This window comes from Ischnura elegans, chromosome 2 (genome assembly GCF_921293095.1).
Source record: "Ischnura elegans chromosome 2, ioIscEleg1.1, whole genome shotgun sequence".
Taxonomy (NCBI): Eukaryota; Metazoa; Arthropoda; class Insecta; order Odonata; family Coenagrionidae; genus Ischnura; species Ischnura elegans.
Genome location: NC_060247.1, coordinates 76,743,367 through 76,770,212, shown reverse-complemented (window position 1 = coordinate 76,770,212; position 26,846 = coordinate 76,743,367). Strand labels below are relative to the sequence as shown.

The 26,846-nt window shown below is 39.4% G+C and overlaps 1 protein-coding gene across 1 annotated transcript in view; it reads left to right on the top strand.

Annotated features, from left to right (window-relative positions):
* Positions 1-8,422, top strand: part of LOC124153999 — a 101,084-nt gene extending 92,662 nt beyond the window's left edge. The window contains exons 9-11 of the mRNA XM_046527466.1: positions 28-231; positions 2,341-2,508; positions 5,555-8,422. Of these exons, the coding sequence (XP_046383422.1) occupies positions 28-231; positions 2,341-2,508; positions 5,555-6,171 (989 nt within the window). The 3' untranslated portion in view covers positions 6,172-8,422. The remainder of the gene's footprint in view (positions 1-27; positions 232-2,340; positions 2,509-5,554) is intronic.
* Positions 8,423-26,846: the final 18,424 nt, after the last annotated feature.

The window sequence follows — 26,846 nt, the reverse complement described above, 5'->3', positions numbered from 1 at the left end:
CTAACCCATAAAATTCTGTTCTTCTAGGCGCTGCTTGGGGTTTCCTCGAAGGATTTTTATTCTGGCTTCTCCAGGATCTGGGAGCGTCAAAGATGCTGATGGGGCTGACGGTGACTGTAGGGGGCGCAGCTGGCCTGCCGCTCCTCGCTCTGGCTGGACCAATCACCGACCGCATCGGCCACCACGCCGTCATAGCCGTCTCTTTCCTCGTCTATGCTATCCGTCTCCTAGGTATGTCTCGGCGGATTGGAAAAATACATTTTTTCTGGGAAAACTGTCCCAGTGAAAAAAGTTGTGGAACTAACCAAAAAATAGGGCCCATAATAAGGGGCGTACCCAGCAGGGGGCCGGGTGGGGGGAACTGCCCCCCTAGAAGCGAAAATAAATTTAGTTCAAAACAAAAGTATTGAACAAATTTTCCTTTTAAAGGAAAATGACATTAGTATAAGAAATTGAACTAAAATAAAAATCGTTATTTTTTCAAGCAAATAATTATAAAAAATAATAAATTGCTGTCATAATTTCCTTAAAATTTTGGTTTCATTAACCTTTTCTGTGCAAAAGAGTTACAAGTTGAACGACCACAACTAGTTTTGCCCACCCAACCCCTAGTTTTGATTCTGGGTACGCCCATGGCCCAAAATTTGAGACCTCAAGGTCAATCTTAGACCCTCGCTTTACCATATGCCCAAGCATCTGATTGTTGAAGTGTAGGTAAAGAGTACCATAAAGTGGTTTAAAGCTGTTCGGCAGAGTATGCAAATAATAAATCAGATTGTGGTAGGCAATTACAAAACACTAATCGCCTGAGCGTCAAAACAAACAGTCTTATTCTATGGACCATGGTATCGGTATTGATTTTTGTATTCACTGTATAATTTATGTGGACCCCTTAAAAATCCAAAGAATCAATTCCCATAGTTTAATCAGTTAGTACACAAATTTTCAACAGGAAGAATGATCACAAACTAAAGTGAACGGCAAGCATAGATTAAATCCTGCTAAAAATAATCATTTGGATAATTGAATGGACAAGTATGGATTTTTGCATTCACATTATTATTTATGTGGACCTTTAAAAATCCAAATAATAATTTCCCATAGTTTCATCAGTTTGTAGATAGATTTTCAGCACAAATAATAATAACAACTAACGGCAAGCATCGATTAAGTCCTACTAATAATGGTTATTGAGTCCTACCCCTGAAGATTCCTGATATACAAAGGTATCAACCAATTTCACCCGACAGTGTGAGACCAACTAACTTACTATTGGGATACCGAGCCGGAAACTTAAAGGCCAAAACATATATCTCTAATTCTTCAACGACCCAACAATAATTAATTACCTCGGGCATAGAATTTAAGGTTTAGTGTTAACGAAATATTTATTAAAACCAAATATTCTCGCGAAAAATTGAGCGCTCAATCGAAGTGGTTGCTTTGTAATGAGCCAGTGTTCTCATTTTCAAGAAGTACACGCCGAGAAGAATAATATTGGCCGATATTCAAGAGCCCCAAATATCAAGCTCAGTGCCTGCCCCTTTAAATCCTTTGCGGCAGTCAAGGCAAGTCATAGATGGCTGCGAAGAAAAGGAGTGGCGCCGATACTCAGACATCCGCTGATTTGCCAAGCCCACAAAAAATAACTGAAGCACGGCATGGGGATTGAATGTCCGGGTTAAAGTGATGCTGCACTGCGGTTATTTTGCACAATGCGGCTCGCCTAAGATTGAAAAGGAAACGGGGTAAGCTCCGGAAATTGACCTAAAGAAAGATACATCGGGGGAATGTGAAATTTAAGATATCGACGATTTTCATAATTATAAAGTCTAAAAAGAGGTCACACACAAAATGATAATCATTCCTTATGGGCATGTATATACTGTAAAAATCTACAGATAAAGGTTACATTTTGATGGTGTTTTTAACCTTAGTATTCCCTGGGTGATATCATATTTTTATAGACAGGTTTGTAAGAATAATATTTTTTAATCGATCACTAATCAAATATTCATCAATAGTAATAATTTATCAATTTGTACTAACAACAAAACTCTCCTGGATACGCCTGTGCATGGATTTAACATTAAGTCGTCATATGAAGTAACAAATCTTACAATTAGTGTTACTATAATTTCAAACTTATCGCGAGGATCACAGATATGATAAAATTCTCATCGATCATAATATCATAATTATAACATATTTTCATACCTAATATTCTTCATATTTAATAGTATTTACAATTGGTATTTGCAGTAAATCTTAGGATCAACTATCTTTTGCAAACTGGGAAAAATTTTATGAGCAACAATTCATGTAACTATTTCGCCCTAGGTTACTCCCTATTGGTCAACCCTTGGCTTTGCCTCGTCTTTGAGGCGATGGAGGGCGTGACATCGTCCCTGGCTGTTACGGCGTGCGTCACGGCCGTGGCTTCCAGATCTACCACGTCCACGGACTCCAGCCTCCAGGGACTACTGGGAGGAATATACTACGGCGTCGGTGAGTAAAGGCAGTGTCGTATATTCACGGATACAATAAGTATTTCTTGAATCTCACGCGGGTAATTATAGCTATTGATGTTTATTTCGGGTGTGCCTCGCGTACTTATTCGGTTTAATTGCGAGGTTTTGTGGACGTTACAGGTCACTTTTCCTAAGGGAATAAGGAAAGTTTTCGTGAAGAGTATTTATTAGGATTGACTTCCAAAACACCAAAGTAATCGCCATGGTGACAAGCTTCAAACAGCGTAATTCGGCTAATCCGCGAGGCGTTGGAGATAAAGAAATGAGACCAGAATTTCTACAGGCACTGTGACTTAAAAATCAGCCACCCGCGGGACACTGCCCTGAAATTATGCAAAAATAAAATGACAACTCCTTCATCCCCTCCCCTTTTAACTTCCGTCCATCCATGAACCCTTATAAATATCCTCCACGGAAAACACTATCCTTATTCCCTGAGAAAAAGTGACCAGGAGCCGTATTCTGTAACTCTAAACCGATCAGTGCGGCACCGATTCGTCGGGTGCGACGTCACACCGACTCCCGGCAAGCAGTGGTGCGATTCTGTACGAACCCGATCGGTGCGGCACCGACGTGAGGACGGGAGATCGTCGGTAGCCGTACCGACAGCAAAAAGGTGTCGGTACGGCCACCGACTAGTGGGTTTCTGGTGGGTGCGCATTGTACGTTTTATTTTGTTTTTACCTCATCACCGAGTAAATAATGAGGTATGCGGCAATGTTATCTTTTTCTGCCCCTTCGAATACGCCTCTATAATTCACTGCGTCGTCATCTATATTGATTACCTTTACAGAAATATAAGATATTGGTTAATAAACATGAGGTTTGCTAACATATAATGACTTTCTCTCATTTATGTTACCACTTTCACTCGCTTGTAATAGGCTTTATTTCTCTCTATCATCATTTATTTGCTCCTTTGACATAAAAAATATATTTTTGATTAAATATGAGTTTTGCCGCAATGTTATCACTTTATCTCACTCTGAATAGGCAACTATTATTTCACTCAATCATCATTTGGCGTTTCTCTCGGCATAGAAATAAGATCTTTTTATTTAAGTATGAAGTTTGCCACAACGGTATCAGTTTCTTTCATTTGTAACAGGCAAATATATTTCATTTTATCGTCAGCCATTGATTCCCTTGACGATAAAAGAAGATATTTGTTAATAAGTATGAGGTTTGCCGCAATATTATCATTTTCTCTTACTTGGAATGCGCAACTTAAACATATGTATTTCACCCAATCACAATTTCTTTACTTCCTCGTCATTAGACTTCTTTTAATTAAACCCAGCTCCATATTTTTATAACAATTTCCTAACTTGTTCCTCTAATATGACATTTACATTTGCTTTTGAATCCTACGTTCACTTTCCATGGTATGTTATTTTCGTCTGCTACGGTGCCAATGGCATAACCTTCCGTTGATAACATTTAGACGGAACTTATTTAATGACAACTATATTACCAAATCATGAATAAATAGCAATATACGGAACCAATATATAAAAAAGAAACTACGATCTCACGGATAGTTTCAATAATTCATTCCAGCAACAACCATCTCCATCACATACAAACTTTATTGTGATGTTGTAATATTGTTTCCTTCGATTCTGTAGGTACAGCATTACTACCACACATTATATACGCATTGTTAACAACTTATCCAAAATCGATTATCTTAATCTAGCAATAAGGCGTAATTTCCGCAAACAAAAAGATTGAGAATGACGACAACAAACTGTGCCAATGAGTCTTCACTTGTTTTTACCCTTCTTTCATTGGTGGAGACACGTTAGATGACTTCTAACTTCGGATATATTCGGATTTTCCCTGTTTGGGAAGGAAAGGGAACCGTACCGACTGGTTTGAAACCGACGACCTTACAGAATCGCTAAAAAGTGCCGTCGTCGGTACGGAAACCGTTGTCGGTACGGAATGATGTCCAGTCGGTGGGCTTGAAAGGGAAACCGACCGGTGCGGTACCGACGAAATACAGAATACGGCCCCAGCAACGGCCTCGAAACGTATAGCAACAAACCGAATAAGTACGCGGGGAACACCCAAAAATACATCACCAACGGATACAGGAAGGTGAGGGAGCTTGCACTCCACAATGAGGAAAAGTTATCTTGTTACTATGTCTACAGCCCGCCGCGCCGCTCAGAGTAAATGCAGTACTTCCTTTCCTACTATTTATACCATAGCTCTTACTCGATTTTATTATTTTTACAATACTCTTAATTAAAAAATATCACACGGTTTCTTAATTTAAATAAACCTAATTTTGTATTGCTCTCCCCAACCTCCCAACCAAAATATATTCGCAATTGAAACGTACGCTGCGGAGTAGAGATCACTTTTGGTCGTAGGGGGCTCGACTCAAATGGCGTTCAAAGAAATCAAAAGCTATTCAGATTGAGACGATGGAAAAGTAGAGGTGAGAAGTTGAGGAGTATATTGCCATTCAACATTTATAAATAGAACTTCGAGAACCATTCTCCACAGCTGATGATAGATACTAAGATGTCAAAATGCTTCGAATGTTTTACAAAATTACAACGAGCTATCACCAGAAATGTTCTCAGCCTCACAAAAAAAAGGTAAAAGGTAACGAATTCGGACTGATTTTAGAACAACACGCCCCACATTATAATTCATAATGAAAAAATAAACTCTCCAATTTTTTAATTTAACATTTCCATGCTTCAAATATACTTAACCAAACACAGATCAAGTTAGCCATAATAATATATATCTATAATCAGTTAAACGTGCCGAAACTCCGGTTCTAAGAAAAAGGGGTTGGTAATATACGGTGTTCAGGATGAACTCTCAGTTTTTATGAACTCTCAGTTTTTAACAATGGAATATTAACGAATTGTGTTTTCAGCGATGAGCGATCCCATGGAGTAAAAAGCTGTAAACAAAAAATCTCATGACTCTTGATGAATTTTGATGATCGGCAGCTTTATCACATTCTCTTTGAGCACATTTATCTATTTACTCCACAGGTAGAGGTCTCGGCAGCCTCGTGGGTGGTCTCCTGATGGGCTCCTTGGGCTCCCGGGAGACTTTCCGCCTGTTCGCCGGCATGTGTGCCGCCGTGGGCGTTGTCTACCTTTGGACCAGCCGTCACGCCTTCGGCCAGCTCACCCCGAAGGCGAGGAAGGCCGCCAAGGAGAAGAAGCTGAAGGAGGCCGAGGAAGGTGCACGGGCCAAGGAAGCAGAGGCAGCGGAGAACACCATCGAGAGGAACGGTGACCTGAACGCTACCAAAGAAGGGCCCTTAAGGGAGGACAAGGGTGCAGTGATAACAGCAGAGGATGGGAGAGAAATCAAGACTGATAAGGGAGAGGAGGAGACTGGTAAAGAGTCTGCTCAGGAAGATGTAGACCCGAAGAACGCCGAGGAGGACGAGGGTAAGGTGGCGGAGAAGAAGCAGAGAACAGAGGGTTCAAGGAGCAGCGAGCCGGATCAGGACACTCGAACGACTGAAGACGGTCTGGAGGGTCACGTAAACTTGGCCCTGGAAGTGGACGAGGAAGTTGTGGACGCAACAAAGGCTGTGAAAGTGGACGGAGATAAGGAGAGAGAAGGAGCAGAAAAGACTGCGGACAAACGAGATTAAAGCATTTGGGTGATAGCTCAAGGTCATGAGTCGATCACTACCGAGTACCGTCGAGGTACACTTGAGGAGATGTCCTCGAGGTAGTAGTGGTCTCGGATGTGGGACCACAATAAAAGTCACGGGTTTAACGATCAATGAAGTTGGCCTACGAAGTGATGTGAGCTGGTTTACGGTCTTCCTTAGAGTGAATTGGCTGTATCAGCTGAGAAGATATTTTGCTACGTCCTCTATGTCCTCAACTGAATTTCCTGACGTCCATCATATTGTGTTCTGGAATGAAATTCAGTTGAAATCACGGTGCAAGAGTGAGTTAGCGTTCTCGCGAGACCGTTTTGGATTACGACGGTCTACAAGTGTCGGTACCTGATATTTGACATTGACAATAATTATTTTTCACTGGGCTGTACAGCGGATTGTAAAAGTGGAGCCCAAGATAAGGAGAAGTTGCTGGTGAAAGTTAGTGTCCAAGTACAATCGGTGGATACGTGTCCACAAGGAACACGTTAACGATCTGTGAATACGTCCGTCCATTACACTGAACAATGGTTGCCTGGGCTTGTAACATCTCATCTCCGACATTCAACTAAATGACAAAACATATTTCCCAAGAGACCGATTTCAAAGTGTGTTTTAAGAATAGATAGCTCTAGTGATTTAATTCCACCAAATGCTCACTCAATAGACAAATTCTTTTACATGTTCTCACTCCCCCTTTAACATGATGTGTAGAACTGCGTTAACAAATGTAAACTTCTTTCAGCGGACTACTCAAACTGTTATTGATTCCAGCATTATTATTTATAGCCTAAACTGTCGCCTCAAGGAAGATAAGGATTTTCACGGTCTACAAGACATCACAACGCATTAATGATATTCTGCAGACTGTCTAAGACGAAATATTATGTTACTACTATATTTCGGGCTAATTCAAAATTCAGGACTTGTTCATATCAAAGTGTTGGAAGCTTTATTTAATTTTGAATAAATTTATAGACATTAATAGCACCAAACCATTGCCTATCAAATCCTCCCAATCGCCATTATGCAAGAGCGATATCAAACCATACTTCTGCCGAGGAATGAATCCAACATTTTAAGCCAAGATCCGACGCAAGATGACGTTTTCATTCATTGTCTAAACCTTCCACTGTAGTTTTTTGCTCTCTAACCTGAATCTTAATAGTTTTTACCGTAAAAAAGACTTCATTCCCAACTTTACGACATACATTGGCATTAGAACAATAGAAAAAAAACTTCTTTGAATACCTTCCTTCATTCCTCAAGTATTGAGTAGCCTCCATTGCTGGTATTAAACACACGGAAAGCTATTAAGAGCATAGCCATTCATCATAGAAGCCTCTAGCTATTAGCCAAAGTTTTAACAACACTATTTGTTTTGTCACAGTATTGACGTACTGTGGATCATATTACGGTACCTCTGCTCTGCCTTCGATTTAAGGTTAAAAAAATATTATCCAAAGGGTAGGAGTTACTTGTCAGATGAGAATTTAAATCAAATTCCATTTGTAAGGGAAGGCATACGTGGGATTTAATTTCATAAAACACCTTGTGTACCAGAATATTAACAACATTTCTTTAATTGTCCATTACTAATGGGTTTTCTTCAATAGCGACATAAATCAATGCTGTCAACAGTTCTAAGATTTTTTTTTTCGATTTGCGATACGCAAGCTTAGATTTCACTGCATTCAAGATCTCGACGCGTAAAAATTTTCAACGAACAAGAAAAAGAAAACGGAGCCGAATTATGATTCGAAAAGCTTTAGTACTTTAAAAAATCCTGGTATATGGGTCTCCTTCGTCAACTCCTTCACTTGGTTAACAAATTTCGACCCAGATGCGATAGTCTTTTCGTTTGCAAAGTAAAAGATCGCCTGTAGTAGTGTCTAAATGACGCCAAGGACAAGTCGAGCGAATGTCGATTCAAAAAATGACCGTATCATGTGTGCGAAGTTATGAAGAGGTATTGTGGAAGGTTGAAAAGGATCGAAGCAGGGCTAAGGCTAAACTTTCAGGAGTAGCACATGAAGAATTCACGAAGCTATTAATCAGAACGAAAGAATGATAACATTTTTGGCACGTCCCGAAGATTACATCATTGGGTTTGCGTCTGATAAAACGACCATTATTGTCGGTAAATTTGAGCATACAACTTGAATCTGACTACACTTAATAGCCTCTACACAAAATGCCTACAGAGACGCCTGTGATAGAAATCCACGTGAGCTAAGGCAAATGAAAAAGGAAGGAAACGTTTGAGGATAGGAAAACTGTAAGAAGAGCGTGGGCATCCTATATTTTTAAATCATGCCTTCGCTAACAGAAGATTTTCTTCGCACGGAGTTTTTACGCTTTCAATGACATTGTATTGAATAACTACAATGCAAGCATGCAAAAACTTTCTGATTTCCCCATTCTGCGGTGATGGGTGGAAAATGTTTTAAAATGAATGAAGGTAGCATTTGGTGTGGCCTAGATAATAAATCAAAGGCATTCCCTGTCCTCAGTTGTTTCCCGACAAATTGATGGGTTTTAAAATTTAATTCCAAAAACATGTACATTCCCTTATTTTAGCCATTCCTTTGCAGCCGCAACTAAAAGCATCGTGTAACTATTGTAAATACATGTGGGATAATGTATTGTTTTTTTTATTCATTCGTGGAATCAGAAAATGTTTCACCCTGAAATTGACAACATTTTTTGTGGAATGAGACGCTGACGGAGAATGACCAGTGTATTTGAATTTTTGTATTTGTTTATTTTTTGTAGATAAGTGAGAGCGAATAAAGAGAAAAAAATAAGGTGTCGAACCGTCTTGGAACAATGTTTTTTTTATTCTTCTATACGCTCACAATAGAGAAAATATCTGGCTTTGGTGATGTTGAAAATGTAATTCTACAATCGCTTTGCACTAATAGGGTGGTTTCCTATTATTTTTTCATAAGTAGACTAAACCGAAAGATTTCCTGGAGTAATCATTTTACGCTCTTAGATTTCCGAATGACGATATCTATTTTTCGCGATTAAACGAAAAGTGAAAATTTTCAATCACGCGAAAACGCGACGGCTAAGGAGGAATGATGGGAAAAGTCCGTGTGACGTATTTCTGGTTCCCTCTGCCGCCCTGAGAGGTGACCTTGAGGCGAGGCTTGAGCGCTGATACGACGCAGGCTAATAGCAGGTAGCAGAGTACCCTGCTAGCAGATAGCGCTTGGTTTAAATATGGATTATTACCACCTTATCAAACGAAGGAAACTTTCCGGCCTTAGACAATTTTAATAAGTGATTAATAAGATATGTTTCCCTGAGTTCTGTGACTCATGCATGCATTGGCAATCTCAGACAATGTAAAACTCCTATCCTCTCGTGTAGAAACTAGGTCCCTGTGACGTCACGTGGATTGGAATCGCATGGGCGCCAATCTGGCCTTTTTCAAATGAGATTAAAATTGACCATTGCCATTCGTTTAAACTGGGATTTCTAAAACCAAATAATTTATATATTATGAAAACCCTAATGGTGGGTAACGAATAGCAATCAATGCATTTCGTTTTTTTTAATGAAGGAAACTACCCTATTGTACAAGAAAAATTGTAGAAGATCATGCTAAGAATGTTAAAAATGAAAATTATCCCAACTAAAATTTGAAAAGGAGAAGGTCACTGCTGGGTTCGAAGGAATGAAATCATATGAACCAAGATGAAGAGTATGACCTAACAGACAGATATATATTAATATTTACTATATTTTAAAGATTTAAAACTTACGGTGTGGCCATTAGGTGACAACAGTGGAGTGACGAAAAAGAAGTCTGAAATAGAAAACTTCTTCCACATCTTAAGGCTGACTTTTTATATAAGTTTTTTTTTTACTGAACACCGACAACAAACCATTAATTAATTCAAATCAACTGCCGAGATTATCTTTCACTATATCACTATAACTTCTCTCCATACGGGATTATGATTTTTTTATGGCAGGCAACGGTACCTACATTTTGAATTTAAAATAAACATTTTCATTTTCATTATCCCTGTATCAATCTTTTTCATTCATTTTTTATCTCACATGCATTATATTGAATCCAACTGAACAAGTTCCATTGGCATTAAAACAATGCAAGTACTTATCTTGACAGATGACGAAGTACAAATATAATGGGATAATTTGAATAGGAAGATAAATTAAAAATCCCTGGGAAAAACACCATTGATTCATTCATGTTTTAAATTTCACTCAAAAGCATTAAACACTTGAAACAGGGAAATAGTGCACATCTCGCGAAGTATTTCTCAAATTCGTCTGACGCTCGGTTTTATTAGTCTTCCCTGTCATCATCACCCGAGTTGGAAATCTAAAATTGTCGTCAGACAGCGATTTGCATAATTTACCGCATAAAATAGAACCTGTTCCAATTTGGGTTGTGCATTCGTGCATGTTCCGTTCCGGTCCAACAAATCGTTCACGCATTTAGACATGAAGCGTACAAGTTAATGTATCGTGCCACCAGGCCTGTACACTGATGTAGACCAAATCTATTCTCCGGACCATCAACAGGAATATTGGACGAACAAATGCACGCCTGTTCTCATTTTCGAGAGCTGCCAATGAAGTTGAAATGAAGTCACTGGTTCAACTATCAACAATCGTCCGCTAACATACCGAAATTTTTCTAAAATATAAAATGGGTAGTAAACTTAACATGCTAATATATCAGGTCAGCACCGATAGGTGAGAACCTATTATGATGTCGAATTTTTGTAACAGAGTCGATATCTTCGAAGAGACCAACACCGAAACGCCGCGTTGGCAACGATGCAGTTTATAACCCGGTGGAAGACCAGAGTTGCTCCTTACGGGAAAAATAAATAAATCTCATCTGCACGCATTGAGGACAATAATACCGTATTCAAAAAAACTCATATGACGACTGTACGTATCCATGCCCAGGAATTGGGATAAGCTACCATACCGGATTCGAACCCGCGAACATTGGGGTGGTAAGTCAAATTTAGGTCATTATCCCATCTGCCATCTTGGCTACAGAGCATAAAATCTAGATTCCTGACAGCGTATGACCTCAGCATAACTCACTTCTTGATTGAGGGGTTGAGAAGCCAAGGGGTGGAAGTGATTTTTTTAAACAGAGTTTGGTAGAGAAATTGTTAGAAATTAGCTAAAAGTTGGTGGCCAAGTTACACGAGTGGAAAATAAAATGCACTACTAAATATCTGGTTGATCTCCTTTGTCTTCTTTACCTAATAGTATTACTTGTACCTTACTCTGTTTAGAAAAAATCACTTGCACCTCCTGGCTTCTCACCCCCTCAACTGACTTCGAAGTCAATCGAAGAAATCGCACTATGAAACAACCTTACTTACCTCTCGCAAGGTCCTCTCACGGGTCAAGGGCAGCGTTGACTTCCAAACACTGGTTCCACATGGAGCCTCAATGTCTTTCCTCCAAATTGTCGTACACCTCACTACCCAGACAACACCGTATTGTCACTGGCCCATAGAATTCAGGCGAAACCGTTTGCACTGAACATATAGCACCGAGATATCATGGGGGAATAACCAGTATTTGACTCCTCGGGCGTGACTCTTCATCGATAAGGAGGGATTGGTCCGTGTTTTTGGAATTGTCGGAAAGCAGAGACGATATCTCTAGATAATGATCACTAAATTGCCGGGCTTTCACAAAGTGGGAGTGCTCTGTGTCTTCCGGTATCGGCGAAGGTAAGTAAGCGATAATTGCCGTGGTTCCCTAAGGTACAGTCATAATTCACTATTCCAAGAGGGAAATCGTAGCGGAAAAAGAGAGGTTTAATAGAATGGGTGTGGCGATAGCATCGGCACTAATACTATCGGTATGAAATATCCATCTTATAGTTATATTCAGGGCATAATTTATGGAATTCACACACGACGATTCTCGAACGGCATAGATCTACCTCTCGAAACCTTGCTGTGTTTTTGTTCAAAAAAAGTGTTTTCTTTGGCTGTTAAATTCCAAATTAACTATTGGTCTCAAGCAAAGCTTTTCCTTAACAGAGGCTTGGCGATTTCAGTATTGGCGACGTTCACGTCGCTGTGTCTGCATGTTTTACAATCTACCGCATCACGACCAATTGTAACCTATTTGAAAATAATAAGGTAGTAAAACCAGGATATAATCTGTATTGTCCACGGGGTAAATTTTTCAACAATAACAAAGTTCTTTAAATGTCTTTAAAGAACTCGATTATTAAATATGACCGTACCCGCGCCGTGAGTAAGTAGGTATATTTAAAATTCATAAATATTCAAACAAATGTGAGCAAACTTTTTACAGAAATAGGCGGCAAAGTTTGAAAAAAAATATTCTCAATATGCGCAGTTGGGCAGCCTTTAGGAAACAAAAACAAAAAAATCAGAAGTTCACGGGTAATCAACGGTTTTTTTAAGAGATAGTCGAGAACTTGTCACATTATCACTAATCAGAGGTCAATGCAACAATTAAATATGAGTCTAATGAAACGTTTATGTGTAAGATGAGAATATTTATTCTAATCAAAGAGTTAATTCAAAAGGCTTTGAAGTTAGCAAAGAGCTTGGGATGTGGTTGGTCAACGTTTATCAACTGTAAACACCGATTCGCGGAAATACCGCGCTCATATCCCTCAAGGTCAACGACTACAATCAAGCAATTTCAACCGATCAACAAAATAACTGTCCTCTTTACGCAGACCCGGAACTAGAGTGGGTCAGGGGGGGGGGGGGGCTTGCGACAGATTTAAGGAGGCGGCAAATTTTTAAAAGCTAAAAAAATATATATATTTAATTTTTCAAATTAAATTATTCAACAATAATTATCAATTTATAAATTATTAAACAATAATATTCTAAATACCAAACATACGGTGTGTAATTTCAAGTGCCGCATCTCAAACAAAGAGCTTACGGATGTATTATATTTATTGGTGGGGCAGGGAGGGAGTGAGGGGGATCAGGGAAGGGGAGCGGCAAACTGATCTTGGCCCCCCCTGAAAAATTCCTTGTTCCGGCCCTGTCTCTACGGGGCTGTTGAATTTGAGCCACCAAACTGCGCTATTAACTGGTGAATAAGTAAATCTAGGTGTCACATGCCACGCTTGTCTTCACGTTTCTTCGTTTTTTTACTTGTTGTTCAAGCCAAAAAAGATAAGTCACAGAAAACATGAACCACGACACAACGGCATATCCGCTTCCAGAAAACACATCGATTATTCCTAAAAGGAGTAGAGCCCACCACCACGCATACACAACAGGCACAATGGAAAGAGGCTTAAATATCTTCTGTAAGGTCCCGTTTCTTCTTAATTTGCATCTTTAAGCAATGATATCGACTACTAATTTGGCAATTCCCGGCATCAAACATCATGTATGTCTTCACATTTCCTCACACCTTCGGCATTTGTCAATAGCCACACAATAAATTCCAATATCGACAACAATGACATCAGTTGACGAGAGACTAACTAAATTAACAAAACGATAATGATAACTACGAGACTACGATAGGATATCTGAAATCTAATACCTAAGGATTCTTCATTAAATTGAGACTTCAAAGACAGTCTTCATGCCTTCTTCACACTTCCTCACTGCTTCGGCTATTGTTAATAGCCACACAAGAGATTCCACTATCGGCAACAATGACATCAATTGTCATGAAACTAACCATATTACCGACACGATAAAGTTAGCAACGTGACAAGGAATAAATCCCTCCCGATAATTTCACACACGCTACGTGTTTTTCTATCTTTCGGAAATGAAAATGCACGAGAAAGAAAACAGCTGCTTTGCACACAGCGACGATGAAACTGATTTCGTCTCTGTTCGATCGCAAAGCCAGAGGCCTGCTACTATGCTATGTTGCCTGCCCCTCCTTACTCTTTCTCCAACTTCCCTCTCTCCTACTCCTCCCTTCAAATACTAATGACCACTCTCCCAGTGTTCCGAGCGTCTCCAACATTTGAAGACCACCTGGAGTTCTTCCTTTTCTTCATTCGTGGTCAAGTGGCGGAATTGGACCCTGACGTAATGCCTTCTTGAGCAACACCCATATGCGAGTAGGCTGAGCAGAGGAGCGAGGAATTTATTTTTTTCTCTTTTCCTTTCGTGGACGATGTGTGAAGAAATTCACATTTGACCGAGGTGCTGCGAAAAAATATTTAAAAGTGGCCGAGGTATTAGGGGAAGGAGAGAATAGGAAGTCACCACGGGACTGGAGACCTAAAGAGTTAATATAACAAGCGGGAATACTACAAAAGAGGATTCTAAAGTCGGCCTCTATATGTGTTGTTAACCAACCGCGCATTAAAATGTGTTTACAAAAGTCGCCAATCGCGTCGCTGACGGACAAATTGATCCGAGTTTCACGGGAAATTTAGGTACAATTCGGGGTATTAACCGAAATTAATGTACATGATGATGCGATCTATCAAATTCATTACTTTTCAATAATATTCCTCGCAATTACAATCATTTTAATGCAAAATATTGGAAAAGAAGTGGATCGCATTACACTTACCACCGCGTTCCGTACATTTTTTGAAAACCGCTTAAGTATATGCGACCGAAGCGGCAAGAGAAATTAGCCTTCAATTGGATGGAATTGGGCCTCCTCTATGCAGTCCCCTAGATAACAAGAGCGATTTTCGGCCGCTGCACAAGTGACTAAGATTGTAATGGCAAAATCCAAGACCATGTAATAAGGATTTCATTGGCTGACTACAACGAGAGCGTTTTTCTACAATTTTTTACATCGATTAGAAATTTATTTCCAAAATTTAACTGTGAGGAAGGATTAGAATTAACAGGACTTCATTAAAATCTCTTAGTGTGTATTTCATTTGTTACCTTTTTTCCATTTCCCACAATAACATTGAATTTGGGGTTTTAAATGCTGGCTTCCGCTTTTGTTTACAGCGTAACAACCTTGAACACTCCTATGCATGTTTTTAGACACTGGAACAACATAAAATAAAGCAATCGTTTAGGAGGCTGCCCCGAAAAACATATCATCCGCCATTTTATCATGTCTGAATTCCTATGTACTTCAACAACTGACCGCCAAAAATAAATTGCCTGCTCACTTTATTTTCTGGAAATTTAATGTGAAAATCCACGTTTCTGTACAGTTTTCAAGTCAGTTGGTGTCCAAATATAATAAGAATCTTGATTGATGGTAAATACGTCTTTTTGACAAAAAACGTATACAAGGTGCGTCATAGCATTGCAATAACGTTAAAAATGTAACTAAGGCTCACTAAAGGTTTTCTTTTTCATTTATTTGAAAATAAAAGTTGTAATTGAAGTATAAAGACGCGTTATTTACATAGAAAGGGCACTACTTTCGCCTCAAATAGTTGACAAAGGCGTAAACTAAAAAAATATGATGGTTATAGCGCCAACACCCTGCGTACCCTTTTTTATTATGTTTGCAAACGCCATTTCACGTACACTAGTGGAAGGCATAAAACTTTTGCAAAAGCTGCAGTAGGAGGAAATTATATCAGGACTCACTAGAAAGTAACTTACGCAATTTCATTTGCAGGTTAATCACAGTCTTAGATTCGACGTGCTTCGCGAGCAAGATGGAGCTAAGGAACTTGGCATATCATCAAATGAGGGAGTTTCGAATGATGCATAGACAGTGGCGGTTACATATGGGATACCCCTTAAGGGGCCGCCCGCATTGCCGAACATTACATAACCACAATTGCAACTTTTATATCATAAGATGGCATCGTCTTGTGTATGTGTAAAATCAGTTAAAATAAAAATTTCCATAACTTTGCGTGTGACTTTATTTTTTTATGAAGATAAAAGTAAATGTAGCTCAAAATATCATTTGCGCCCCCTTTGAGTTTTTTTCTGTATCCACTACTGAGCATACGCCACCTTCGAAATAAAAAAACAATCATTGCATTAAAGCTATAGAATAGTATTCCTTGGGGTGAGATTATACTGTCCAACCACCAGACCTAAAGAATTGATAGTAAATGTTTCTAAAATTTGACTAGATTCGATGGCTCAGGTCTCCTACCTCGGAGCACATATAGTTCGTCGATGAAGGAACTCAAACTCACTTCCTACACCGAACTCGAACTGGCCTAAGATAAAATCTTTATCAAGGGCGTGGGATATCCTGTTTTACGAGTTCCCAACCGTATCGTTTCATTTGTGTGGACGATATTTCGACGACTTCTCAGTAGGCTCCTTCAAGCTCACAGTTTAAGTAGGTGCAGAAGCCGAAATTAGAAGAGCAATGACCAAAACTTAATTTACCTCCCCAAGATACCAACACCAGAGCCTAGAATGATACGCAAAATCAATTGGACATGGAGAAGACTTCAGTATATTTAGCACAATATCGTTTTTGGACATAAGTCGGAAATAGCAGGTGTAAAAAGCAACTTCAACCTCCACGTAAGCTCCAAGAAACCTCAATTACAATTATGGTGTATGAAATATTGCAATGATATACCCTCCTGTAGCGTAAGGCATGTCAGGTGAGACCGACTTTCTAGCAGAAACGGGAATGGCTCCCGCTGATGACAGCACAATAAGAGGAAAGGATTTTATAACTTTTATACCCACCTGTTGTATGTATTGTATATGTTAAAAATTATTGTTATTTATGAGGTTAGTTTTCTACTTGTTTTTTCTTTCATTTACATAATTTGTTTTGTCTATAAAACCCAATGTAAAGGCCTAGTGCTGTTTTTGGTGTTGAATACATAAAATAAATAAAGTCAGCCAAAGCTAGAAGAATGCATTTCCCTAAAACTATTTTTCTCAAGCGCATCCTACCCTACTTGTAAATGTTTCACCTATTTATCACCTGCATACGGCGTCGAGAGATCTAAGAAAGCGTGTAACCGAACAAAATCTTACGTAAAATACATTTGGTACCCAAGAGTACATGATGAATGAAATGATTTCTTCGTTCCGGACCCGAGCATTCAATATGTGGTGTCAATGTCCATAAAAGCATAGCAGCACCATTATCAGCTCAAAATGAGGAAGAAAGAGACAGAGAACACTGAAGATAACCAAAAACGGATGACGAGGATTCATTGAAATGGATGCAATTACGACCTTATCTCCCAATAATTTATAATGGATGAACCCTTTGATCCATCCGCGGTATACGGCCTTGACTGGCCTTATTAGTACTGTATGAGTCATATACTTATCCCATATTAGTCATTTATCCCTCTTTTTGGCACTTTTTTCTGATAAGTATTTTTTTCTAATGCCTTATCTCCATCAGCCACCTTTATGGTCGCTAGGAGACGCTTAGGGTTCAATGATAACCAGTGGCGCAGCGAGGGGGGTTTAGGGGGATAACCCCCACCCCAGAGCTCAGAGAAGTATTTAAGTTTTATCCATTTTACTTAATTGGATTGATATAATTGACTAATATAATAGTGTATGGTTTAATAAAATATCCCTCAAAAAGCCGCAAAACTTACCATTTTGAACCATTAATCTTAAAATTCCACAATTTATTAATCTCGCACCTACCACTTATCCTGGTGGGTATTCCATACCCCCACACACCCCAGTATTAGTTGCACCTAACCCCCCCACCAGCCCTAATTTCTAGCTGCCCCCCTGGTAGCAACAATCCGAAGGAGTATGTTCAGATTCTCGGCGTCGAATGCAGACAAACTGATGGTACGAGTGGGAAATGACTCTCGATCAAGCCATGTAAGAGGTCACTAGCATCTGCTTACGCCCACATGTGCTCATCTGGCATCACGAGAACTACGGATGTGTGTCGATGGAGCGATTGCCTGGCATAGATAAAGTCGTGTTGCAACATGAATACTTCAGGTTGAGCCGTGACACGAAATGGAATGTGCTCTTCCCATATAAAAAGGTCACTATGGTAAAAAAAAAGTCCTCTATCAATCTGAGAAAACATCTGCAGTCTACCATAGTCCCAGTCATTTATCGCTGAGCGAAACATAATATCGGTGTCACCGAAACCAGCTCAAGATTTGAGGGAACACTCGAATAAAATCAATGCTTCCACCGCGGTTCACTGTGAACCACAATGGCAACATACTAGACGATATAAATATCCACGAAACACTAATTGAATAACCCGCCCATCATATTTTTCATGAAAATTCCTATCTAGCACTTACTTTTTCACTACGTATTTACAACAATACAATTTATTTATACATTTATACAATTTTTCATTACGTATCTAAATCGTTGGAAAATAAAGATATTAAGAACGGCGAAAAAGGGTTTAAGTCTAAATGAGATGATGTGTTTGTGATCCACACGCATGTATAAACACATGAAATGAGACAAAATAACACGAATTTTCTTTTTCACTTATTGGATCATTAGAAAGAGTTAAAATAAAAGAAGCATTTGTGGGCACCTTTTATCAAAGTTGATAAGGGACTAGAGGCTGCACTAATGAATTTTACATGCCTCCTAGCGACTTAGGATGACTGATTGGCAAATAAAATCAACGGGGTTGGCAAAATTGATTCAACATGTAAATATGTGTGATTTGTAGGGATAAATGACTAATTTGCCCTTTATGCATGACTCATACGGTCAAGGTCATAAACAGTCGATGGATCAAGGGGTGCAACAACCAGAAATTATTAGGTAATAAGGTATTAAGTGAACCCCCTTCAATGAATCATCCCCAAAGTACAAAATCCTCCAAATGAACCCCCCGAGCCGAATTTTTTTTTGTTACGGCCTTGAGGCTGGCATGCCAATACTAAGATGAATACTGATTGCTTTTTCTCACTTCGGCTTTTTAATGGTCTTCCGAGAAAAAGGCAAGGGTAGCTATGAAATAGATATAATTTCAACAGAAATTTTGATGAAAGGATGGTAATAAGGTTAAGTTCGCAAGCTAAAATGCTCTAACCTAATTACCTTACATAATCAGCGTTCGTTTAAGGCTTCAAAGAGTCACAAGGGAAGGAATAATGAATTAAACATCTATTTCAGATATTTGGCACGAAGACCTGTTCAAATAAAACTAGACTCAGTGGTGGCGGGGAATAATTGGTTCTCATGGTACCCTAATTAAACTGTTTCAGTTTTATGAAGGCTCTTTTCCAATCATAACTAAAGTAACTCTGAAAACAATCGCGCGGCCTATTTTACCATTTTCCGGGAATCTCACAGCTAGAAACGGCACCAACCCATTCACGTCGTCGGCACCACCTCATTCACTAGTTTTCTACAATAACTTCTTGAGAATGTCCCGATTAAAAAAAAGTTAATGAAGTTCAGTTCGGAACCTTTTCATATCGGTATATGTAAAACATCAATTTTAAAACATAATGATTACTCTCAAGTGATGCTTTGTGGCAATGCAAGGCAGGAGCGAGCGGGGAGTGGAGATCAAGTTGTTCAAACTCCACTCCCGAAATATTATTGAGATATATTCTGAAGCGCACCCCACCAAAACTGTGACTCTCCTTCAATTGCAGCCCCTTTCTTAATTAACCAACACTCACCCTTCCCCAAAAACATTTCTGGCCACGGACTTGCAGCAATGACCATTAAAAATAGACGAATCTGCTCCTCCACATATGGAAACAGAATCGTCTATTTCCATTACACAGAGTGAAGAAAATATGTGTCACAAAACGTTAACCCAGGGCAGCTGCTGCCGGTAAGAACTAAAATTTCCAATAATATTAAGGTCGAAAACGCACCATTTTTAAACCACAGAAACTTTGAGAAAACGCTCCGCGAGTTTCCGCTGCTGCCAGATGCTCTGGGCAACTCATGACTTCGAATGCTTTGCCTGCTGGAGATCGCGATGTATCCAAGACATCCGGCAACAGGGTAAACTCACGGCCATCGGAGCGCTTGGCTCTGTTTTTTTTTTTTTATGGTGCGTTTTCCACCGAAAATCACCAGTAATTTTGGCTCCTACTGGCATCAGCTGTGCAGGATTAAAATTTCCTGACACAATTTTTCTCCACCCTGTATAATATCAATTTGGCAAATTATCCCAATAAAAAAGGTACCATGTTCATGGAACGAAAAGGTAAATGGAATAAATACGAAGCGCAATAATAGGAAGACTAATGCTTCAGTACTCATGCCGGATAAATTTCTTCAAAAACACTGCTTCTCTTGGAAATAAAATGTACTTCAATATTTTCGATTAAAAAGACCCATCAGTTGTGGATTATCAATAGAATTACGCAAAGTCAACTTTTCCTTTGGAGTCTTTCTTCACCGCTACCGTTGAAAACTCAGTCAATTCTTTTTATTCTCTTGCATCATAGCGTGATAAATAAGCACTTACAATGTACCACATTATTACTGTAGATGTAAAAAACATTATCTCACCGGAAGGAAACACCTGAGGGGAAAATAACTTAAGAAACTCGCGGCAAGCAAAGGATTTTTAATTCGGTAAGTTATGCATTCTCCCACTTAGAAGACTCCGTTTTATCTCCCATGATGCATTGCACATGCGAATTGAATGATGTATACCAGTAAGGATACATAGATACGGACTTCCGGTAAGATTCTGAAGTAGATCTACGTAATATACGCCTTAATACCAAATAAATACTTCCATACACGTAACGAATAAATTAGCAGCTAGTTATTTCATACCTTACAGCCATTTAGGTGCCACAACGAAATAAGTATGCATGCGTGCGTTTTTAGGGGTGCGTCGACAGCAGGGTCATTTGCACGTATGCATGCCTATCTGCTTATGCCCAAGCAGCGAAGACAAAACACTTAAATTTCTGGTCGATGCCAGAAACAACCTTTTTCCCGCATAGTTCGTCAACTTAAGTTTTCCTCGACTGAAACTATTTCCAATCATCATTCAAGGAGCCTATCAAATGATCGCGTCAGTCCGAAGCAAATATTTACGCTGAGTACCTAATTGTGACTCAATGAGGAACTCAGCGAGTCAAAATTGCGCGGGTAAGAGAACTCATGCATCAGTGGTGCATCAGTGAGCAATACCGGTCACTCACCGAGATTATCAGCTGTACACGACCAATATTGACACACTCTCTCATCAATCACAGTTGAGCAATTAAAATCGAATAGGGCATTGACTTCTTTAACGAAAAAGCTGAAGTAGAAATAAAAAATAAAACTAGGCTTATCTCTGAAATATATGATAACGTTTCCCGAGTGCAGGCTGATTCACTGCCGTTTCTCATCGGGCAAGGCCTCTACGAAGCTGTTCCCTGCAGGGGCGCAGCCAGGAATTAAGGCTGGGGGGGTTTAGGTGCAACTAATACCGAGGTGTGCGGGGTATGGAATACCCACCAGGATAAGCGGTAGGTGCGAGATTGATAAATTGCGGAATTTCAAAGATAAATGTTCAAAAATGTGAGTTTTACGGCTTTCTGAGGGATATTTTATTCTTCCTTACTCTATTCTTTTAGTAAAATCAATCCAAGTAAAATGGGTTAAACTTAAAAATTTCTCTGAGCTCTGCGTGGGGTTTTATCCCCCAAAACCCTCCCCTCGCTGCGCCATTGGTTGCCTGGAATAAGAGCAATGCAGTGTTCACATTAATATCTGATTCCCTCATTGCAGTCATTCTTTCGCGGAAAATATTTCGCCAATAAGGGTTTAAAACCAGGGTAGCCTAAAATTCCTTGGTTATGCAAAAGGTAAAGAGAAAGTCAAAATGTCACGAGAAAAAGTTTTGGGGACATTAAATCCAAAAAGCCAATGCATAAGAATGATAACTCACTAGCATCGCATCCAAAAGCGCAAAGAAATGACAACGCAACAGCGCATGGCTAAACGGCAGCAAGAATGATAAAATTTTAATCACATACCTGATCGTAGCGGTGATTTTACATCTTCAAATGCCTTGAAGTCACACAGCGGCCTCGCGGTGAAAGCAGCTTCATTACTTGAGATTCCAAACAGTGTCCGTGAAAAAGCTTCGGAGTATGATTCGGCCGGATTGGGATTCATAGTACCTAGTTTTTACATACAATAAGCCACCTCGCTAACCTAGAGGGTGTAAAAGTGAGTATAAGCTGAGGTGCAAAAATAATTCGTTAGAATAGAATATATGACTTTTAACTTACTCACCATAGCATAAAATTTTCCTTGCCTTTATGTAGGCCGCACTATGCAGCCGCGAAGCAAAATGCTGAATTCCTCAAGCATCCCGTTGGACTGTGATCGCCAACTGCGGGAGTTTTGATTGGCTACTTACACGCAGGGGCGCAGCGAAGAATTAAGGGTAGGGGGGGTTTTAGGTATTGCATACCCGCCAGGGTAGCGGGGGGCCATTTCCAGAAAAAAATTAAGATTAATAGTTCAAAATGGCGAGTTTTACGGCTTATTGGGGGGAATTTGATTAATCCTAACATTATTCTATAAGTAATAATAATCCAATTAAGTAAAATGGATTAAACTTAAAAAATTCTATGAGCTCTGGGAGGGGTTTCATCACCCAGATCCTCTTTTGACATGAATTTGGCTAGTTAGGTTTCAGGAAATACTCCGACACCTAACGCGATTTAGAGAGAAAAAACTGCGATTCTACTGGAAAAACAGTAAAAGAAAAAATTCAGAAAAGTTGTTCAAGAAAATCCGAGGCTACTTCCTACTGCATTTTCTCATGGCTAATTACCTCAGTATCAACATTAACTTCACCTGGATAACAGTACTGCAGTGCATAGAGTTATTTATTTACTTTATGAAATACTTCTCAACATTGTTGAGGAGAATATGAAAAAATCACTTCACTCATTAGTACAACACAACAGTTTGTTCAGAACAGGGGCGCAGCTAGAAATCAAGGCTAGGGGGGTTTCAGGCGCAACTGATACTGGGGTGTCTGGGAGTGTGGTATACCCACCAGGGAGATCGAGATGTGCAGTGGCCCTCCACCAGAAAAAAATTAAGATAAATGGTTCAAAATAGTGAGTTTTACGGCCTTCTGAGGGATATTTTGAGCAATATTAATTCAATTAAGTAAAATAGATTTAACTTAAAAATTTCTCTGAGCTCTGGGGGGGGGGGGTTTATCCCCGTAATCCGTAATCCGTATTAATAGTCGTTCCCCTTAGGGTCCCCTAGGGGCACCCTTCCCAAGGGACTCCAAGGGGAATCTTCAACATCGGTATTAATAGTCGTCCCCTTGGACTCCCCTAGTAAGGGGACTACGAACGTGGTAACTATGGGCCGTAACGACAACAAAGGTATTTATTTACTTTATTTTTATAGGTGTTTTTATACAAAGAACTTGAGATGTCGGCGCGAAATACTTCGTTTTCAGCTACGGAGAAGAAAATATTGTGCGATTTCATTGAAGAATACAAATGTTCTATTGAAAACAAACCTCACATTGAACGGACAGCGTTCAATGCGAGGTGAAGAAGAAGGCGTGGCTATCTGTACGGAGTGAGTTCAACTGTCACCGCGATGTTGTTAGAAGAGATGTAAAATAACTGAAAAGGTAAATAAAAAGGCTATGCAAGTAAAGGTATGTTTAGGATGTCTCTTTCAGGTATTTATCTGCAGGTTAACTGATTTTACGTAGTCGGTAATACAATTTTTAAGAAAACATCCTCGCCTTGCCGGATTCAGCATTTTCTGTTGATTCCATAATGAGATTGCAGCGTACCTATTTAGCAACAGAATATTTGAAGTAAAGAAAGTAAAATGTGCATTCATTCTGAGAGGATCCAGTAATGTGGGTTGGAGTAATATTTGGAGTGCATTACGGTATGAGTTTTTACGTGCTGACGGGCGCATATTTATTTGCCTATTGAGCCTGAAAAACGGTGTTTCTGAAATGCGGGTGCTTTTTTTGTTCTTGAATTATTTGCTAATTGCTGTATTAATTTCTTTGGTGTGATTAGATGTGAAGTTGATAATTTTAATGAAAATGAATAACAGTTCTTAATATGCCTTGAAAATTACCTGGGGTAAATAGTGCTAGTGTTTTGATAGCTAGTAATATTGCATTATTAAATTAAATGATATTAGCCGTTGGACTCGATGCAAATTCTATCGAAAATTATTTAAACAGAAGCTTTGGGAGGCTGTGGGATAAAATTTATAACCATGTAAACGATATTTTAATATAAAAGTTTTCGAAAAAAATATGTCGTTTAAGTCACAATGCTACATTTTCTGTGATTTAAAAAAAATGAAAAATGATCATGCTTTCAGCTCTGTTTATTTATTTTTTCCTACAAAATGATGTATGATATATTGTTGTTAATTTATAATTTCTTCCTGGATGCTTTCAGCCAATACTTCCATGGGCATTGCTGAGAGGGAGTTAAGGGCCAGGTTGGAAATGATGGAAGAGGAGAGGAACTATTTACGAAGATTGTATGAAATGAAGATAAAACGATCCCTGGAGGAGGACAAAATAACAAATTATAGACTGAGACAAGCTGTGGCTGCTAGAAAACTAGCGGAAGCACAACTGAAATAGTTTTGTGGGAAACGTGACCCCTAATTTGTAAATTTTATTTTTATAAAATATATTTTAAAATTTTAAGATTTGCATATTAATTTATTCCTTCAACTCGTTAATTCCTATCATGAAAGCATGAGATAATGGCTGAACATAAGGAAATCGGTGCCTGTTATTAAGGGAAATGGATTTGGAACAAGTTTTGATATCTAGCAACAGCCAATAAACATAATAGACTACAAAGTTGAATAGTGGTAGGTCAAGGTACCTAATTCGCACTGGTGACCAAAAGCTCCAAGATACAAATTTTTTGTGGCGCAAACACTGATAACTGAGATTGAGGAGGTAATGTAGCGGAATAAAAACCAGATAATATGGCCTTTGTGTTTTAAAGGTTTAAGTAATTGCATTCCCAAGATCGAATAATACAACTAGTACGCCGTTGGATAGATTTCCTGTTTCCGTCCGCGCTGTCATTTTGATGGCGACGTTTCACCAACTGTGCTGTAGGTGTCCTCAGGCCAGGCTGAAAGGCCTCTGGTTGCCCGATGTTTATACGGTGGCGCGAGACTGAGGGAGCGCTTGCCCGTCGCTGATTGGTCCCTATACGGGGATGGGGGTCCTTTTGGGGTCCAGAAACAAGCGTGGTGCTGGAAATTCCAGGTGCTGGAAAGGGTGTAACCGTCTTCCCGATTCATATTTTATGGTCTTTTGGTAATCTACACCGATTCTCTGATTATTCTACTACGATATATGCATTTCTTTGGCTAAGAATTTTGCTTTATCAAAATTGATTTCATGACCTGGCTCTGACAAGACATGTTGAACAATTTCTGATTTCTCTTCTTGTCTATTCTTCAGTGTTCGAGCATTTTCTTTTATTCAGCATTGTATGGCCCTTTTAGTTTGTCCTACGCATGATTTCACACAGATGTATTGAACCTCGTATACACTCTCTAACCTGAGATCCACTAAGAACCGACGAAATGGGTCGCACCATCTCAAGCAGAGGCCCTCTCACGGCTTCCTTAGGAAACCGGTACCGCTGCAGGAACTCTGCATCTCTAAAAAAATCGAATGGATTTTGCGCATCACGGATGTAAAACTTCTTCAATCTCAGATGTTGGTTCGCCAATCTATCGAGACGACGAACAAAGCCCTCTAGGCTGTCCATCACCGTCAAAGATAACCCAAATCACAGGTAAATGGGAAAATATGAACGTATGTTCAGCGAAGTGATACACAGGAAAAGGTTGAGATGAAAGGGATATGGTGAAATTAATGAAAATGGGTGAAAACGAAACGATTTTTGAATGGGCGAATGAGCAATGCATCAGGATGAATAAATGGTATGGTAGGAATTAATATGGAGGTGAATAAAGGCATAAATGAGTAACTTTTTAACGAGAGCACAACAGCAACGACCGTATTTGAACAAGCAGCAACATGAAGTCGATAAAATACGAAAGCAACTAAAGATTTCTGCTTACAATTCCAGTAGTACCTGTTTTCTCCGCTTCATGCACATGTCGCAAGGTGAGGCTCACTCCGCTCCCATTGTAGGGGACTGCAAGGGGGCCCCTACAGCCTAGGGAACGACTATTAATACCAGATTCGTGCGTAGGGGACACCTAGAGCTAGGGGACCCCTGGGGGTCGACTATTAATACGGCCCCCCCAACTGTGTGCTTGCTGTGCCACTGGTTCAGAAAGGTCTCACTCCTGACCAAGTAATAGGAGTGTGACATTCATCTTTTCATGGCAGAGGGACAAGCTCATTTCTCGGAAAAACCTCATTGTTTGAAAATTTTGTCCTGAGGCTTCACTCAAAATTTTGAACCAATGACACTTCATTCTGGAGCCAAGCACTAATCTACCATGCTAAGCATTGTTAACTTTGTGAGGGGTTACAACCCCTGTAACCCCCACCCCTAGTCCCCAGAAAGCCCTTGCATTGCTAAAAACATTTAAAATTTTTGATACCAAAATATGGAATAACACATTCCATACTTTCAAACACCAAGAAGGCCCAAGGATGAAACTCTTCTCACTATCAACAAAAATACTAAGGTAAATTTATTTTCATTGCCAAAAATTGAAAACCTTCGTTTCACAAGGTACACCCAGCTAAAGACTCAAAATGAGCTTTTTGAGTATTTAGGATAGATTTACTATCACAACTCAAAACAA